The sequence below is a fragment of the Paroedura picta genome, chromosome 7, assembly GCF_049243985.1.
Source record: "Paroedura picta isolate Pp20150507F chromosome 7, Ppicta_v3.0, whole genome shotgun sequence".
Lineage (NCBI taxonomy): Eukaryota > Metazoa > Chordata > Lepidosauria > Squamata > Gekkonidae > Paroedura > Paroedura picta.
Genome location: NC_135375.1, coordinates 94586053 through 94603257, shown reverse-complemented (window position 1 = coordinate 94603257; position 17205 = coordinate 94586053). Strand labels below are relative to the sequence as shown.

The 17205-nt window shown below is 44.8% G+C and overlaps 1 protein-coding gene across 2 annotated transcripts in view; it reads left to right on the top strand.

The window, feature by feature from the left end:
• Window positions 1-17205, top strand: part of TRABD2A (TraB domain containing 2A) — an 83301-nt gene that overhangs the window by 14877 nt on the left and 51219 nt on the right. For both annotated transcript variants that reach the window (XM_077345455.1, XM_077345454.1), the window contains exon 2: window positions 2262-2822. In XM_077345455.1, the coding sequence (XP_077201570.1) occupies window positions 2262-2822 (561 nt within the window). The remainder of the gene's footprint in view (window positions 1-2261; window positions 2823-17205) is intronic.

Below are 17205 nucleotides of genomic sequence, written 5' to 3'. Positions count from 1 at the left end.
CAGTTATCCTCATTCATCTTATCACCACATAAAAGAGGGGTTCTCCCCCCCTTTCTTTAATTGCTGTGCCTTTATCTTGAAGTTAGACTGCTCTCTGTATGAGACTTTTAAAAAGCAAAATAAAACATTTTACGCCGGTTAGAGCTACAGAATGAAAGATATTTGCACACTTCTTTCTTAACGGAAGGTGGTGTGGACAGATGCTTCGAAACAGGGAAGTAAAACAGACGTCTCTGCGGCACCTTAAAGACCGACAGAGTGTATTTCTCTGATGGATTGAGCTGTGACTCATGAAACCTTGTGGAGGAATAAATCTTTAGTCTTTAAGGTATCACTGAACTTCAGTTTTCTTTTGCTGCGCAAGATTAAAAGAGCTGTCCCTCCACAATGGTTAACATGGTAGTTACTGAAAGTGACATCTCTGCCGAATATTAAGTATTCCTGTTTTCTTGTTTTCAAAAAATTGACCAGTCTACCAGTGTATCATTTAAATAGCATAGTCTTATAGACTGTTTCTTCTATCATCAGAGTACATGTATTGTCCAAACTGGAAATGAAGTGAAATTTTTCTCAGGTGCATAGGGGACTAGTACTTCCTGTATACTTTACTTGTTAAATGTTCCTGTTTCTGCCGTCTGCAACATTTGTATGGCTATTTAATCAGTGGCACAGCAATGGCCTATTTCCCCAAATATGGCTTAGACAAGTTTTTCTGCCACTCGTGCTCACCTGACAGTAAAATTCCTGAGAGTTACAGATTCCAGTGGAATCTAGGGGATTGGATTTGGGTTGTCAGCTCCGTTTTGGGAAATTCCTCGAGATTTAGGGATGAAACATGAAGAGGACAGGGATTGGAGAGGGGAGAGAGTTCAGCAGGGATAAGACGCCATGGGGAACTGACTTCTGGACATCAGTTGAGCTACAGTAGCGATGAATGCAGCGGATAACAAGCAGAATGCAGCTACTGTGCAAACATTTCGTAAATCAGTGTTACAAATTCTAGAGGGGGCGGTATATAAATTGAATAAATAAAATAAAACATTTGCTTCATTTTTTTTGGATAAACATCTATTTCAAAACAGTGGTATCTTTTTAACGATCAATAGGATGTAATTGTGATACACCAGTACAATGTCAGGCAAGCTACCTGCAAATGCTGTGTTTCGAAAAGTTCATCAGCAGTAGTCTAAGAACAGGAATCACGCTAATTATACAGCTTCACAAAACATCAGTGAAGCCCCCCACATACTCACAATGGCCAAATTCAAAAACAGAGCTCTTCATAGGGAAAAGCCTCAAATGGCTCCAAAGTTTATTTGAAAATGTAACATAAACCTTACCAACTCTTAAAGCATGTTATTTGCAACCTCATGTATTTTGGACTACTCAAAAACACATGCTTGTGCGCCCAAAATCTCTGTAATGCAGCATACATATTCGCAAGGTTGAGGGTCATCAGTCCAACAGGTTAGTGTGCTGAATTTTAACAACAGGGCTACAACGTTACATAGATCCTTTTTAAGAATCTTGATACACGCTATCCATAAAACATCTCCATTCTAAATTAGAATGTGTTCCTTCTGGAGTCAACATCTTTAATCTATGACTGCAGTACTTAACTTCTCTCAGCAAAACGTCCTCTAAATCCTGACAAAGGAAAGAATTATAATTTAGAATTGGGATTGAGATGTGAAGCTGTTTAACGAGTGTGTTTGTGACTTTTTGAACATAAGTTGTTTTTAAACTATTGCTGATAAAGAACTTTTTGAAACAGGTCATTTACCGGTGGCTTGTCTGATACTGTACCAGTGCATCAGTGTTCATGTTCAAATACATAGCAGATGCCACTGTCTTGAAATACAAGTTTGTACAAAAAAAGAAGCAAATATAGAGTTTGTAACATTGCACTAGGAAGTGTGTGCACAGTAGCTGCGTTTTCTCCACTGTACCTGCCAGGAGGTTGGCAACCTTAGATTGAGTCCAGACTAAACTGGCAAGTTTCCACTGATTCTCTTTTTCTACTGCAGAACTCCACTCCAGCTGCTTCTCGGGGACTTGTGAGGAGCATTTCATGGAGATCAGTGGGAAATGGAGGCAGAAAAATTCAGTTCTGCTGACAGAAAACTTAGTTTGGATTCAGCCTAGGTTTGCTTGTGTAAAGAACTCACCCGTTGTCCCAGTGGCTATTGCTGATCCGCTATATGATCTTGCCTTATTATGTATCCTTGTTTAATTTCACTGCTGTGTTTCCTTCTCTTCAGCAAAGTGAATTGAACTCCTTCCTGTGGACTATAAAGAGAGACCCACCTTCTTACTTTTTTGGCACAATTCATGTCCCATATACCCGGGTCTGGGACTTTATCCCTGAGAATTCGAAGAAAGCCTTCCAGCAAAGCCATATTGTCTACTTTGAGCTGGACCTCACAGATCCTTACACGATCTCTGCCCTAACCAGTTGCCAGCTCCTGCCACAGGGTGAGAATCTTCAGGATGTCCTCCCCAGGGACATCTACCGTCGGCTCAAGCGCCATTTGGAATATGTCAAGCTCATGATGCCATCTTGGATGACCCCAGACCAACGGGGCAAAGGACTGTATGCTGACTATCTCTTCAACGCGATCGCAGGCAACTGGGAGAGGAAAAGACCTGTGTGGGTAATGTTGATGGTGAACTCTCTGACAGAGGTGGACATTAAGTCCCGTGGCGTGCCAGTCTTGGATCTCTACCTTGCCCAAGAAGCGGAACGTCTCCGAAAGCAGACTGGAGCAGTAGAAAAAGTAGAGGAACAGTGTCATCCGTTGAATGGCCTGAATTTCTCTCAGGTAAGCAAGCTGAAATTATCCGTGCGTTTGTAATTCTACTGGGGTAAGCCACAGGTTCCTGCCTCAGAGCAGGTGTAGCAAAGAGGACAACAGCACTTGGACCTGTTTTGTTTTTTTAAAGAGTTTTGGAACACAACTTAGGAGAAGCCCTCTAGTATCTTAGAAGCTAATGTAGATCAGCATTCTTTTTAGGCCCAGGGGAAGGCTGATTCTGTACATTTCTTCCATGCTTATCAATAGCAAGGAAATGTTGTTTTAGAGTGTCGCTGTGTTGGCTTGCAGAAGGACAGCTGGATTCATGTCCAGTATGACCTTTTAGAAATCAACAAGATTTTTGGGAACATGAGCTTTTGAGAGTCAAAGCTTCCTTTGTCAAATACATTGGAATGGAGATCTTGGAGTTCCTATATCCCAGTCAGAAGGTGGGAGGAATGTTGCAAAGAAGAAACAGTGGTAACAGTGCACATTGTAACCAGCTTGATTAGAGCAAAGGGCTGTAATTACTGGGATTTAAGGACTCCATTAAAGATCTCGATTATGATATATCTGATGGAGGGAGCTTTGATACTTGAAAAACTATACCCCCAAAATCTTGTTGGCCTCTAAGGTGCTTCTGAATCAAGAAATACCTGGTTATTGGGTTCCTTATGTGAAACATTTGGCTTTACGAATCTCTCATCCAAATGCTGTATTTTAATAGGTAATATTTTTTGTAAAATACTTTTACAATCTACAGAAAGCAGGTCTTCATCTCCTTCCAATCTTTTGTTTAACAGATATTTTTCTTTATTAGTCAGTGGCTGTAATTAAAATCTGAAAATACTGAAAAAGGCCATTGGACAATCAGTGTATTTTGATATTAAAATGAAACCCTTGCACTCTTCAGTAGTATCATATAAAAAGGTAAAGGTATCCCATGTGCAAGCACTGGGTCATGTCTGACCCTTGGGGTGACGCCCTCTAGCGTTTTCATGGCCGACTCAATACGGGGTTGTTTGCCAGTGCCTTCCCCAGTCATTACCGTTTACCCCCCAGCAAGCTGGGTACTCATTTTACCGACCTCGGAAGGATGGAAGGCTGAGTCAACCTTGAGCCGGCTGCTGGGATTGAACTCCCAGCCTCATGGGCAAAGCTTTCAGACGGCTGCCTTACCACTCTGCACCACAAGAGGCTCTTAGTATCATATACATCATAGCAAATTAATTGTGAAAGAAGCTATTTAAACAACACAGATTTCTTTGAAAATGTATTGCATATATCTATAGTCTACACAGAAATTATCGTTATCTAATGCTGTCTTGTTCTTCATGCAATATTTATCATACATCTAATTCTGAAACTGTCACCCCATGCAGATAGAAAAACCCAGAGAATGGGGCCATGTTCACTCCCTGCCCCTGGTTTTCAGAACAATATGAGAAGGAATCCTCCCCAAAGTGCAACCAGGGTTAGGAAGTGTTCCCTTGGGGACAGGGTAGGCAGAGGAACAAGAGCGGGGGCTGCTACCACTACCAGCTAAACTGGGCAAGAGCAGAGAGCTGGAGCTGATGCCACTTAAGCTAGGCAGGGAGCAGGAGTGATGCTGCGAGTGGCACAGTGAGTGAGTGGTGTGGGGACAAGGAAGATTCCTCCCCCATGAGTCTTACCTGTATTATATAGTTTGAGTGAGGAAAACGTTTATCTTTAAAAGTTTCTTGACTCACTTCAGAGGAGAAAATATTTCACAGGAGGGTGTGCTTTTTTTTTTTTTAACTCTCCTAAATTGGGAAAAGTTGGAAGAAAAGTGGGAAGAAACAACATCAGTTTTTCTCTGAATATTTCTTGGAGGTGAGGGGGATTGCCATCTGTAATTCATGCCAGCTTGGTTTAGTGGTTAGGAGCACAGACTTTTAATCTGGCGAGTCGTGTTTAATCCCGCGCTCCCCCACATGCAACCAGCTGGGTGACCTTGGGCTCGCCATGGCACTGATAAAGCTGTTCTGACCGAGCAGTGATATCAGGGCTCTCTCAGCCTCACCTCCCTCACAGGGTGTCTGTTGTGGGGAGAGGAAAGGGAAGGCGAATGGAAGCCACTTTGAGACCCCTTTGGGTAGAGAAAAGCGGCATATAAGAACCAACTCTTCTTCTTGAAAAGTACTAGGAACAGATATCTCCAACCCCACAGTAGTAGTGCTAATAAAGAATGTAATAAAGAAATGAAACCTTGTGTAGACTTGAAGGTCGGGGAGGGGGGACTGGAATATGCATTCCAACAGTGAGCATCTGGAAAATTTCCCTTTGCTAAAAATCTTCTTTAGATGGAAAATATTTTAATACATTTTGTTGCTTTTGAAGGAACAGCATGAGTTTTTTGGGGTGATATTATAGGTAACTTTTTATTTCATAGGCATGCCCCGATATATGTTTGGTTATCATTCTTTAGGAGTAGAAATTATTTCTTGAAATAATGTTGTAGGTGTCACGAGGTTAAAATGAGAATTGGCCACAGAACAGTATGTAAAAGATCTTTGCCCAGGCCACTGTTGAGTAGGTGAAAAAACTGGACTTCATGGGTTTACAGTCATGGGTTTTCTTTGGGCTTCAAGAAACCCCAGAAGTGGTGTGATCGTGCAGCATATGGTTGGGAAGCATAGCTGTGGACATGCCTACCTGGAGTCCTGCTCTTTCCCACCCCTTCCCGCCCCATCATTGACCATTTTGGGAGGAGAAGGCAGGTTGACAGGACCATGTATGGCCATATCAATTGGTAAATGTTTAACAAACTTAAAAAATATATAAAAATTAACTCCCACCCATTTAGGAAACCCTTCCAGGGCCATCAAGAAAGCCCAGGGTTTCATGAAACCCTGGTTGAAAAAGTCTGCCCTGGGTGGTGAGGAGGAAGCAGGTCCTGGAGGGATCCTCTTTTGCCAACAGAGCCCAATCATTGCTTCCATCAAATGGCAGGCAATAGGGGCCTCTCCTGAAGCCTAGCAGAGGTTGCTTATTGGGAATTGTTGATGGATCTTCTTGGAGCAATGGTGACCCAAGAGCTGTTCTGACTCCTGGCCAGGCCTATTGGCTTCCACAAAGTGGAAGCTCTGCCACCAAAAAGCAGCTGCCACTCTGAATGGCCTTGATGAACCCATGGCCTGGTTAAATATAAAGCAGCTTCGTGTGTGTGCTCTGCAATTGCATCCAAGCTTCCCCAGGAGACTGTTACAGAATAAGATCCATAGTGGTGGGTGGGCAAATAGTCTTTGTCAGCTTTGCCTTTACTGATCTTCCCATCTTTCCATTGAGCAGCCAAAGTTTCCAAGAAACCACAGTTTGAAAACTAGCGAATTAGAAGAGCTGTTTTTGTACCCCCCTTTTTACTACCCAGGGAAGTCTCAAAGTAGCTTACAATTGCCTTCCTTTTCTCTTCCCAGCACAGACACCTGGTGAGGTAGGTGAGGCGAAAGAGCTATGAGAGAATGTGATTGGTCCAAGGCTACCCAGCTGGCTGTATGTGGAGGAGGAGTGGGGAATCAAACCCAGTTCTGCAGATTGTGTGCATGAAAGCATGAATACCATCTTTGTTTCAGTGGATTGGAGCTGGTTATGACCTCTTGGCATTTCAGAAGGCCTAGGGACTTCCCTTTTGATTGGATTGACAGCAAAAGATTGCCAGTCTCTATAACAGGGACCCCTTGCACCCCCCCCCCCATGCTGCTTTGGTGAGCATACAGTTGCAATTGGCCTTGATGGTGCCATTTTGTGGCTTCTTGCAAGGAAGCCATTCAAAGCATCTTCCCTCTAGTTCAAGGGTGGCCAAACTGTGGCACTCCAGATATCAAGGGGCTCATGGGAATTGTAGTCCATGGACATCCGGAGAGTCACAGTTTGGCCACCCCTGCTTTAGTTGAAGAAGAGTTACCCTTTCTAGGATGAGTTCGTTCCCTGTGAACACCAGAGGGCACCACTGAAATTGGATGCGCTGTACAGTCATAAGACGACTTGGTCTTTCGTAGTATCTGTGGCTTGGGCCACACCTGCATTTGATCACTTGATCTCTCTGTTCTTGATTGCGCAGTGTGTCCAGGCAGCTGTGAATGTGTAATATGAACCCAGCCCAAACTGCGCGATTCGAGGTGATGTGTTAGGGAAGTTCTGTCTTCCGTGTTCAGTTTTACGATCAAGTGATGAACATGTGCATTGGAACCACCTACAAGACCTTCTGTGGCCAGTTACGTAAAGAGAAGAAGCCATTTAGAGCAGGGGTAGACAACCTGTGGCCCTCCAGATGTCCATGGACTACAATTCCCATGAGCCCCTGCCAGCGTTTGCTGGCAGGGGCTCATGGGAATTTTAGTCCATGGACATCTGGAGGACCACAGATTGTCTACCCCTGATTTAGAGCATTCCCCCCCCCTTTTTTTGTCTTTTCATTCAGCTATGTCCTGGTTTAAATGTCCTTACAAATGAGTGATGTTTACCAGTCAGAGTGTACTTAAACATGTCCAGTTTGGGAGTTGTTGAATTATTATTACTTGCCGTACTAAATGATGGCTTTGTCTGCCTGCAACATTTTGCACCCGTGCTTTCCACTTTGGATGAGAAAGGGGTTTATATCTGGAAGCTTCTCCCTTGGGGTAGATCATGTAAAGTGATATTAGGGCTAGTTTTGGTCTGTGAGCCTGCTCAGTTTTTTTCTAGGTAAAGTTTAATGTCCTTTTGTAGAGCACTTATGAAAAAGCCAGAAATGATGGACCGAAACCTGGCGATACTGATAAAAATGGAAAAGGGAAAGATCTTTCCCCCACCCCCTAATTTACTTTATGCACAAATTAGCCTCTGCACCTGTTTCCCAGATCCCCTTCTTCAAAACAGCTTCTCCTTGCCCCCCTCCAAAAAGACCTGAAGGCTTTAACACTGCAATTTATGGGCAGTCCATATTAATAGGGCAAAGCCACAGACAACCTCAAGAGCGTATTGTGACCACAGTCTAATCATAGGTTCATAGCCACAACAGTATATTTTAAGTCTTAAATACAGGGTTGGCAAATGGGCCACTAATACCAAGTGATAGCCCCTTATTATCCACAACAGGTCTGGAGTGAGCTTGACAGATAAAATTACAGCACTGTGAGTTCAGTTTGCACAAAACTTCCTTACTCGTAATTGGTTTTCTACTCCCACAGTGTATTCTTTGTTGTTTTCTTGCTGCAAGATCCTCTCTCTCATTCTTTGGAGTTCCATATTTCAGGGAGGTTGAGAATGACCCAAATCAACTTTTAAGAAGATCCTTGACCTCGGCAATAACTATCAGTTCAATTCCAGAGCAAAATATATAAGCCAGCTCTCTCTCAGAGAACATTTTCCTGACTCTCAACAGTTTTCTGTTGTTCTCTTTAACACAAACGAGTCCTGTGATAGAGACCATCCCCGTCCGTTCCCTTAACCTTATGTTTTGTGTGTGTGTGACATCCTACCCTGTACATATTTACTCAGAATTAGGTTGCATATGCTAAATGTTGGGTTACGCCCTGGACTACAGCCTTAGATACTCCATGTAGAAAGTAGGAAAGAGACTGAAGGAATTTTCAGTTGGGAATCTAGGTTTGCGTTCATTATTGTGATGGAAAGCGAACCTTAATCCTTTACTTGCCTGAAGACTTTGCAGCCCTCTGTCCTGTGGAACGTTTTGTTTGAGAGTCCCTGCAAACATTCAGAAAGGAATTTCGGCAGGTTCCTTGATGAAGGGGAGACAGGGAAAGAGCCAGCCCACCCAGTGCTTCTGTGAATTGTTCTAGTGGATCAAACTCATATACAGCCATGGTGGCAGAGTGGAGACTGTGGGCCATTTCGCACGGCTTCAAAATAGCACAATGGTTGCTAATTGGAAACGCTACTAATTTGTCATAACCCACGACGTCGTAGACAATCTGCAACAATCCTGAAACCGACCCGCAAAAAGCGCTTCGTTGTAGCGCTTTCAGGGGAATCCAGAAAAGTGGATTCACCCTCCGGATAGCGATACACTCCTGCAACCAATCTGCAACAGTAGCGCTAAAGACCTGTGCGTTACCATTGTTGCTGGTTCTTCAAAGTCCCTCCCCCTGGCTCTCTCCTCCAAACTTCCGGCGAAGCGATGGCCATTTTTTTTTTCTCCGAGCGAGCGGGGATAAACGCACCAGCGAGCCTCTTTCTGTTTAGAGGCTTCCCTGGCTTCAGTCCTTCACCTTTAGTCACTAAGCACAAACCACATAAAAGCCCGTTTGCTGAAATAAAGTCCCTTTATTTTTTACACATTAATTCAGCCGAAAATCGGGCCCGTGAGGGGGGGGGGGTTTATCACTCGAGGCAGCGTGCCAACGATCATACAATCAAATGACAGCTCACATTAGGCAGCTGGATGGGTCTCTCCGTTGCAACGAATCTACCTCGATTCGTTGCTATGGGTCTGTTTTTTTTTTTTTTAAACCCTTTCTTAAAGGGAAAGGGGCTGTTTGGGAGCATGCTAACGGCTGCCCATTGGCTGCTTGACGGCCAGGGGCGGGACGAGCTTGGCAATAGCGCTTCCTTTCTAGCGATTTCTGCCGAGACCGGAAGCCTGTGGGAAACGCTAAAAAACGCAACTGATTCCACTACAAAGGCAGGTATGCATAACGACGAATTCCACTATTTTAAATGGCGATTTTTCATTCCGCAAACAATTTGCAACAAAGATCCCTGTGCGAAAAGGCCCAGAGAAACCACTTCATATAAAATCTTCTATTTTTCGCTGTTTCGTTGACACAGGGGAGTTTCATGATAAATGGCCAACCACTGGGGAAAAGGAAGGCAGGGAAATATCAGTGCAGTGACATCTTGCAGGAACACTTGCAGTGGATCCAACACATAAACAGCAAGGCTTGATTCAGGCATAGCCACACTGCTCTGAACTTGCTGGAACCTTACCTGGGTAAAAGGTAAAGGTAAAGGTATCCCCTGCACAAGCACCAAGTCATGTCTGACCCTTGGGATGATGCCCTCCAGCGTTTTCATGGCAGACTCAATATGGGGTGGTTTGCCAGTGCCTTCCCCAGTCATTACCGTTTACCCCCCAGCAAGCTGGGTACTCATTTTACCGACCTCGGAAGGATGGAAGGCTGAGTCAACCTTGAGCCGGCTGCTGGGATTGAACTCCCAACCTCATGGACAGACAGCTTCAGACAGCATTTCTGCTGCCTTACCACTCTACGCAACAAGAGGCTCTTTACCTGGGTAATGTAGGGATATTACGATGGGTTATATTTTTGTATATACATGTGACTGAATGTTAGAAGAAGAGGAGGAAGAGTTGGTTCTTATAAGAGTTGCTGCTTTTCTTTACCCAAAGGGGTCTCAAAGGGGGTTGCAGTCGCCTTCCCTTTCCTCTCTTCACAACAGACACCTTGTGAGGTGGGTGATATCACTGCTCGGTCAGAACAGCTTTATCAGTGCCGTGGCAAGTCCAAGGTCACCCAGCTGGCTGCATGTGGGAGAGCGCAGAATCGAACCCAGCTCACCAAATTAGAAGTCCGCACTCCTAACCACTACACCAAAATGGCTATTTAATTGCCCTCCAAACAAGGCTGTTCGTTTGCTGATGAATGTTCATGTTTGATAGTCTCTATTTTTAACATGTAACACATATATAAAGATACTTGAATGTATACGTTCAAGTGGGTAGCCGTGTTGTTCTGAAGCAGTAGAACAAAATTTAGTTGGTCTTAAAGGTGCCACTGGACTCTAAATTTGTTTTGAATGCATACTGTTATATATAGCATTCTCCCGCCCCCTTAACTCCTAAATCTCATTTGCATATCCATAAACCTGTGTTTAGGGACAGTGGAACTGCTTTTCTGGTTTAACAGCTGGGAAATAAGGCATTTAGAAGCAGACCAGTAGCCCGTGAGTTAATCTAAGGTTTGTGTTGGAAGGTACACTTTCTGAATGCACAGCCGGTCAATCTTTGCAGTGGGTTTATTATTACCCTTGTTGACTGTGTGAAGGTCAAATGTTGAACAGCACAAGTATCTGGGGAGGAGAAAGGGGGGAGGGTGTTTTCTCTGAGCTGACAATGCATTTTGAAGCCAGAGAAAGGAGTTTGGAAAATGATCTGCTCCCACTTAAATCCAATCCGGTCAATTAAAGTTGAGTGCGTAACAATGTTTAGTTTAGAGATTTATTGTAATCTCAAGCCTGTCATATAATGGTGTTAGGGAAGATTTATGTAGCCAGCCTTGTAAATTTCTCAGAGTCTCGTTACCCTGTTATAACAGGATTAGTAAGATTGCTACATTTGGCCAGATTTTTGGGATTATCTCCAAAGGTGAACAACTTCAGGCATTCACTTTTTTTTTTGCACACTGTTTGCTAAAGGAGTTGAGAACATACACACTTCAGAAAATATCTGCTAAAGGGCACTTTTTACAAGCAGTTGCACCCCACTCAATCGGTGCAAATCTAAATACACTTTCCTGTATCTGATTCTGAGTAGACCAATTTAGGATTTCTCTCAAGGTCTCTCTTCCCATTAGCATAGATTAAAAAAAATTAAATGTAAATAATATAGGAAACTGCTATTAAGTCAGACAAGACTCTGGCACATCTGAATTGCAGACGTGAACTGTTTTTGATAACCACTCTACCTGTACTTTGAACTTGGGGAATTGTAGCTCTGAAGGGGCAAGGAACACCTCAGGGAGGATGAATTTGAAGAGAAGAAACTGGTTTCTTGCACCCCACGATTTGCTACCCAAAGGAGTCTCAAAGCAGTTTACCATCTCCTTCCCTTCCTCTCCTCCTAACAGACACCCAGTGAAGAGAGGTGAGGTTGAGAGAGCTCTGTGAGAACAGCTCTGACTGAGACTGGCCTAAGGTTGCCCGGCTGGCTGCATGTGGAGGAGCGGGAAATCAAACCTGGTTCTTCAGATTAGATACCACAACTCTTAACCACTACACCAAGCTGGCTCTGAGTGTTTTTATTGATGTGCTGCCCTGAGAGGTGGCATCTCTACAGGGAAGGGTTGCCAGCTCTCGATTGGAAAATACCTGGAGGGTGTTTTTTTCTGGAGTGGGGAGGAACCTGAGGATGGCAGGGTGTAGGGAGGGGAAGGATTTCATGAGGTATAATGCTATAGTTTTGCCTTTTGAACGTGTCCATAGAGTTATTAAGAGATGCTTGCTCCTGGGGAGGAAAGCTATGGCAAATCTAGACAGCATCCTAAAAAGCAGAGACATCACCCTGCCAACAAAAGTGCGTCTAGTCAAGGCTATGGTCTTCCCAGTTGCAATGTATGGCTGTGAAGTTGGACCATAAGGAAGGCCGAGCGTCAAAGAATTGAGGCTTTAACTCTGGTGCTGGAGAAGACTCTTGCGAGTCCCTTGGACTGCAAGGCGAACAAACCGGTCAGTCCTAGAGGAGATCAGCCCTGACTGCTCCTTAGAAGGCCAGATCCTGAAGATGAAACTCAAATACTTTGACCACCTCATGAGAAGGAAGGACTCCCTGGAGAAGAGCCTAATGCTGGAAGCGATTGAGGGCAAAAGAAGAAGGGGACGACAGAGAATGAGGTGGCTGGATGGAGTCACTGAAGCAGTCGGTGCAAACTTAAATGGACTCCGGGGAATGGTAGAGGACAGGAAGGCCTGGAGGATCATTGTCCATGGGCTCGCGATGGGTCGGACATGACTTTGCACCTAACAATAACAATGCCATAGTGTCCACCTTCTCAAATAGAGATCAGTTCACCAGGACAAAATAGCTGGATCATTTGTAATTCAGCCAACACCTGGAGTTTGGCAACCCAATTACATGAACTCTCAGTCTTTACTACCATTCCTGCTGGAAACCCTTTCTCTAGAAATGGTGAGGATTGGACATAGTATGCAAAGTATGACCCTCAGCTCTCATCAAAAAAAATTTTTTATTTGAATATATCATGCTGCCTCTCCAAAGACCTGCTTGAGGTGGCTCACAAGTAAGAACCATAGGATATAATTTTTAAAATGCTGTAAAATATATAAATATTCAAGTCACTGGAAACAAGCCCAGGGCGTGGAAGTAGCACAAATCAACTTCTGAACAGCCTGACCTCAGCAATAGTCATCAGTCTTCTCCATAGAGCAATAATCAGGCTTGCAGTAAACCATAAAAACAACTTTAAAAAGATAGAACCCTTCAGTTTGGCATGCAGTATTGATTCTCACTGGCCACCCTGGAAGTATAGGGTGTGTCTATACAAGAGAAAAACATTACCATCTCCAAGGGAAAGTTTGGAGCAAAACAAAAGCAGCAAAAATTCTGCAACAAATCTTACTTTGGGCCTCCTTTCCTTACTGATTAATTTGGATTCTGCTGGTGGGGAACAAGGCATAACTTTTTTTCCTTTTGAGTTCCTTGCTGGGTTATAGAAGTTCATGGCAGATAAAACTGAGGTTATTGCTGCGCGTGTTGAATGAAATGGCAAAGGCAGACATTCGTGTTTCTTTTGTTAAGCCCTGCTTTCTTTCTGGCTCTCCATGAACAACAGGCCAACTGCTTTGGCTGAAGGCCTCCCACCAATGATCATCAGCAGGAGAATTAAAAAAAAAACAACAACAACACTGGCCTCTCACAGTATGTTACTTCTGGTGCAACCTGATGGTGACAATGGAATTGACAGAAACTTTGATTTCACCACAGAGTTTCTGTCAGTTCCTAGAACTACCCCAACGTCATTTCGGGGTTCTGGGAAGCAACGCAGTGTTGTCAGTGACAGCACCACTTCAATCAATCAATCAATCATACAGCTGCTCTCAATGACTGGAGGCATTGAGGCATCAATACAACATATTAAAACCCATAAAACCCCTTAAAAATAACACAACAAGATGGCGAACAATAATTATTTGCATCCTTCTCTGCCCCCCCCCTCTCCATTCAGCGATGGGTCAGTAGATCTTCTTTGCATTTCTTCCCTGGGAGTGAGGAACTTAACTAGCTACAACTCCAAGATCCTCAGATGAAGACACCGAAATGTCACCCCAGCCTCAACCATATGCCTGGCAGAAGAGCTCCGTCTTGCAGGCCCTGGCTTCTTCAGGGCTCCGTCTTGCAGGCCCTGGCTTCTTCATGGCTCCTTCTTGCAGGCCCTGGCTTCTTCATGGCTCCTTCTTGCAGGCCCTGGCTTCTTCATGGCTCCTCCTGTGACTCTGGCCCCCCAGCTCTCTCTCCAGTTGCCGGGCAAAAGCCGCAAATGACTATTAATACGTTTGGGTGGGCAAACTAGTAAAAGAAAATAGTGGAGTAGTAAACTCAGCCAGCTTTTTATCTCTCTGCTGCGTCTGAATGGGTCACGTTCAACACCTGAAATTGCCTAGCGCACTGTGCCTGATTACAGTGAGAGATACAGCCTGCTTTTGTTCCGTTGTTCCTAAAAGCGGTCGTTCTCCAAAGCGATCAGGCCATTACATTTGATAGCACCCGGTGAGATCAATTTGGATGTTTCTGGAAGTATATCACGGCTTTTTATGTGTGAAAGTGGGTGATTTTTGCGCGACCAGGGTAGAAACTGATGGCTCGTTGCATTCAATGCTCTAAAGAGAATTAAAGTCTAGACTGCAGTGTCGTCATTATTCTAACTGGAACCGGCTAATCTTTTTCCAACTTGTTGCTGGCTGAACAATCAGTGTAGCCTGATATTGAAAGTGCTACATCAGCCCTGGGTGGTTCAACACATGTTTTAAACCCACCATTAATGGGCAGGCAACATTTGCTTTGCAAAACTTATGGTACCACCCTAAACAGAGTTCCATCCTACAGTCAGCAGGCTGAGAAAGGTATGACTGTGCTTAGGATGGTGCTGTTAGCCTCGGCCTTCTACGGTGTAAAATGCGGCTGAGCTGAGATATTTCTGCCCGGGTTTTGAATGAATTGTGAACCAGCGGCCAGTCGGCAGCAGGCCGATTCGGCCTCCGAAGGCCACTTCTGACACGGCTGAGATTTCAGAACCATTAGGATCCTTTAAAGAGCTGCTTTGAGCATGTCGGGGAGCCTGTCAGTTTGGATTAGTAAAGACATGCCATCTGCACAGTGGCCCATAGTCCCTGCTAGCTGGAGTGTAATGTTTTCATAACTTCCAGTAATTATGAGCTTGCTCGGGGCTCCTTGATAAAGACACTCTTGTCTCCCTCAGTTTGCCATTGGTCATGGCATGTGATCACAAACAACTGCTCGTCAAACGTGAGATTCTTTCCTGGTCCCTCCTTTTCTCTCCCCCCCCATACTTTTACAGGGATTACTCATTGTGACATCTTGAGGTCCTATGGTGCCTGCTCAGATGGGATGCTGCTAAGCTGGAACTGGTATGGGAAATGAGGTCTGGAATCCTTTGGGTTCTAAAAGGCAGGGAGCCAGCAGACTGAAGTAGAGAAGTCTCACCTCGGCAAAGTCCCGCCACCAGTGAGTTGTGTTATTGTAAGGTATTGTTTGGAGCCAGGAAGAAGAAATGTAAGCGTACTTCATATCTGCACCCCCAAAATGAAAACAAACCAGGATCTCACAAACATTCCACAAGGTTGGGGCCACAGAGGAGAAGGCTCTGACTCTGGTCAAAGCCAGGCAGATTTCTTTGGGGCAAGGGATTCCCAGGTTGTTGGAATGCATAAAGCGAGTCACTCTTTAGGGCAGTGGTCCCCAACCCCTGGTCTGTGGATCAGTCGGTACCGGGCCGTGGATCCTCCTTGTCCTCCTCCCCAGCTGTTGCCTCAGGGGCTGCCCTGCCACTCTGTCGCCGGCTCACCTTTGGTGCTCTCTGGTGGCCGCCATGGTTGGGGCTCCCCCTCGGCGTGGCACTGTGCAGCTGCCACTGGCAGCACCCCCCAGTGGGCCGCGGGAAGTCGGGTGCCAGTGAGAAAGCAAGTGGAACAGGGGCTCAGGCAGCGGCAGTGTCCTTCGGCAAAAGACTTAACCCCCCCAGGCCTCAGTAAAATTGTCAAGCGTTGACCGGTCCCCAGTGATAAAAAGGTTGGGAACCACTGCTTTAGGGAGTATAGTTAAAACAGAAGGTTCCCTGGGGTATGCAGGATCCTGACTGCCTATGGCCTTGAAGGTGAACAACAGCACCTTAAATCTGATCCAGTATTCATATAGTTCTACTGTAAGACAGAGAATACATCTCAACAATTTGTTGTTGTTGTTAGGTGCAAAGTCGTGTCTGACCCATTGCGACCCCATGGACAATGATCCTCCAGGCCTTCCTGTCCTCTACCATTCCCCAGAGTCCATTTAAGTTTGCACCGACTGCTTCAGTGACTCTATCCAGCCACCTCATTCTCTGTCGTCCCCTTCTTCTTTTGCCCTCGATCGCTCCCAGCATTAGGCTCTTCTCCAGGGAGTCCTTCCTTCTCATGAGGTGGCCAAAGTATTTGAGTTTCATCTTCAGGATCTCAACAATATAGGTTTCGAAATGCCATGGAAAATGTCTTTTTATATCCTAAAACCTTTGTGAATTTGCTTGCTGAACACCCAATATAGACTTCAAGGCAAATAAAGTTCCCTAGTTTCTGTTCATTTTCGGATTGTAGTGTGGTTGAGTGAGATGTTGGAGGGCTTCCAAACAAAGCCTGTGGCATCCAAATGGCATTTGAAACAATAAGTGGAAGCTCTTTGGAAACTGGCTGGAGGTCAAAGTCTCCTGCTTGTGCTGATCTCTTCAGATAATTAAGCAAGGGAGTCATGCCCTTTTCCTGGCTTCACTTTATGTTGTACTGGGTTGGAATGTGCACGGTGCAAATTATGAATAGGCTGCCTAAGGAGGTGGTGAGCTCCCCCTCACTGGCAGTCTTCAAACAAAGGTTGGATACACACTTTTCTTGGATGCTTTAGGATGCTTTGGGCTGATCCTGCGTTGAGCAGGGGGTTGGACTATATGGCCCCTTCCAACTCTATGATTCTATGAGTGTATCAAGAAAAGGGTACAGAAGGGTGTATCAACCCACAAAAGTATTCTGTCTGTATCAATACATTTTTGAACCTTCCTCCGAACTGCCCTCTTTGCATCAGAGTGGGATGTTGTCATCTCCATTTTTGGAGGGTTTTTAAGTATCAAATATTGTGTCCAACAATGGCTACGAATTGAGAGGGTTTGTTAGATCTTGGGATATTTGTGGATCATAAGTTAAATATGAGCAGACATTATGATGCAGCAATAAAAAAAACAACCAAATGCAGTTGGGGCTGTATCAACAGAGGCAGGGAGAGCCACAAGCCAGGGAACTGGCCGCTTCCATTGCTCCCCCTTCCAAGTGCAAGTTCTCTTGTGGTTTCTGTGCCTGGGAGGGGGTGGAGCCTGCACACCTATTCCCCCCTTCAAATGCCTCCTATCTCTCCTTCCTCACTCGTCCTCAAGCTTGT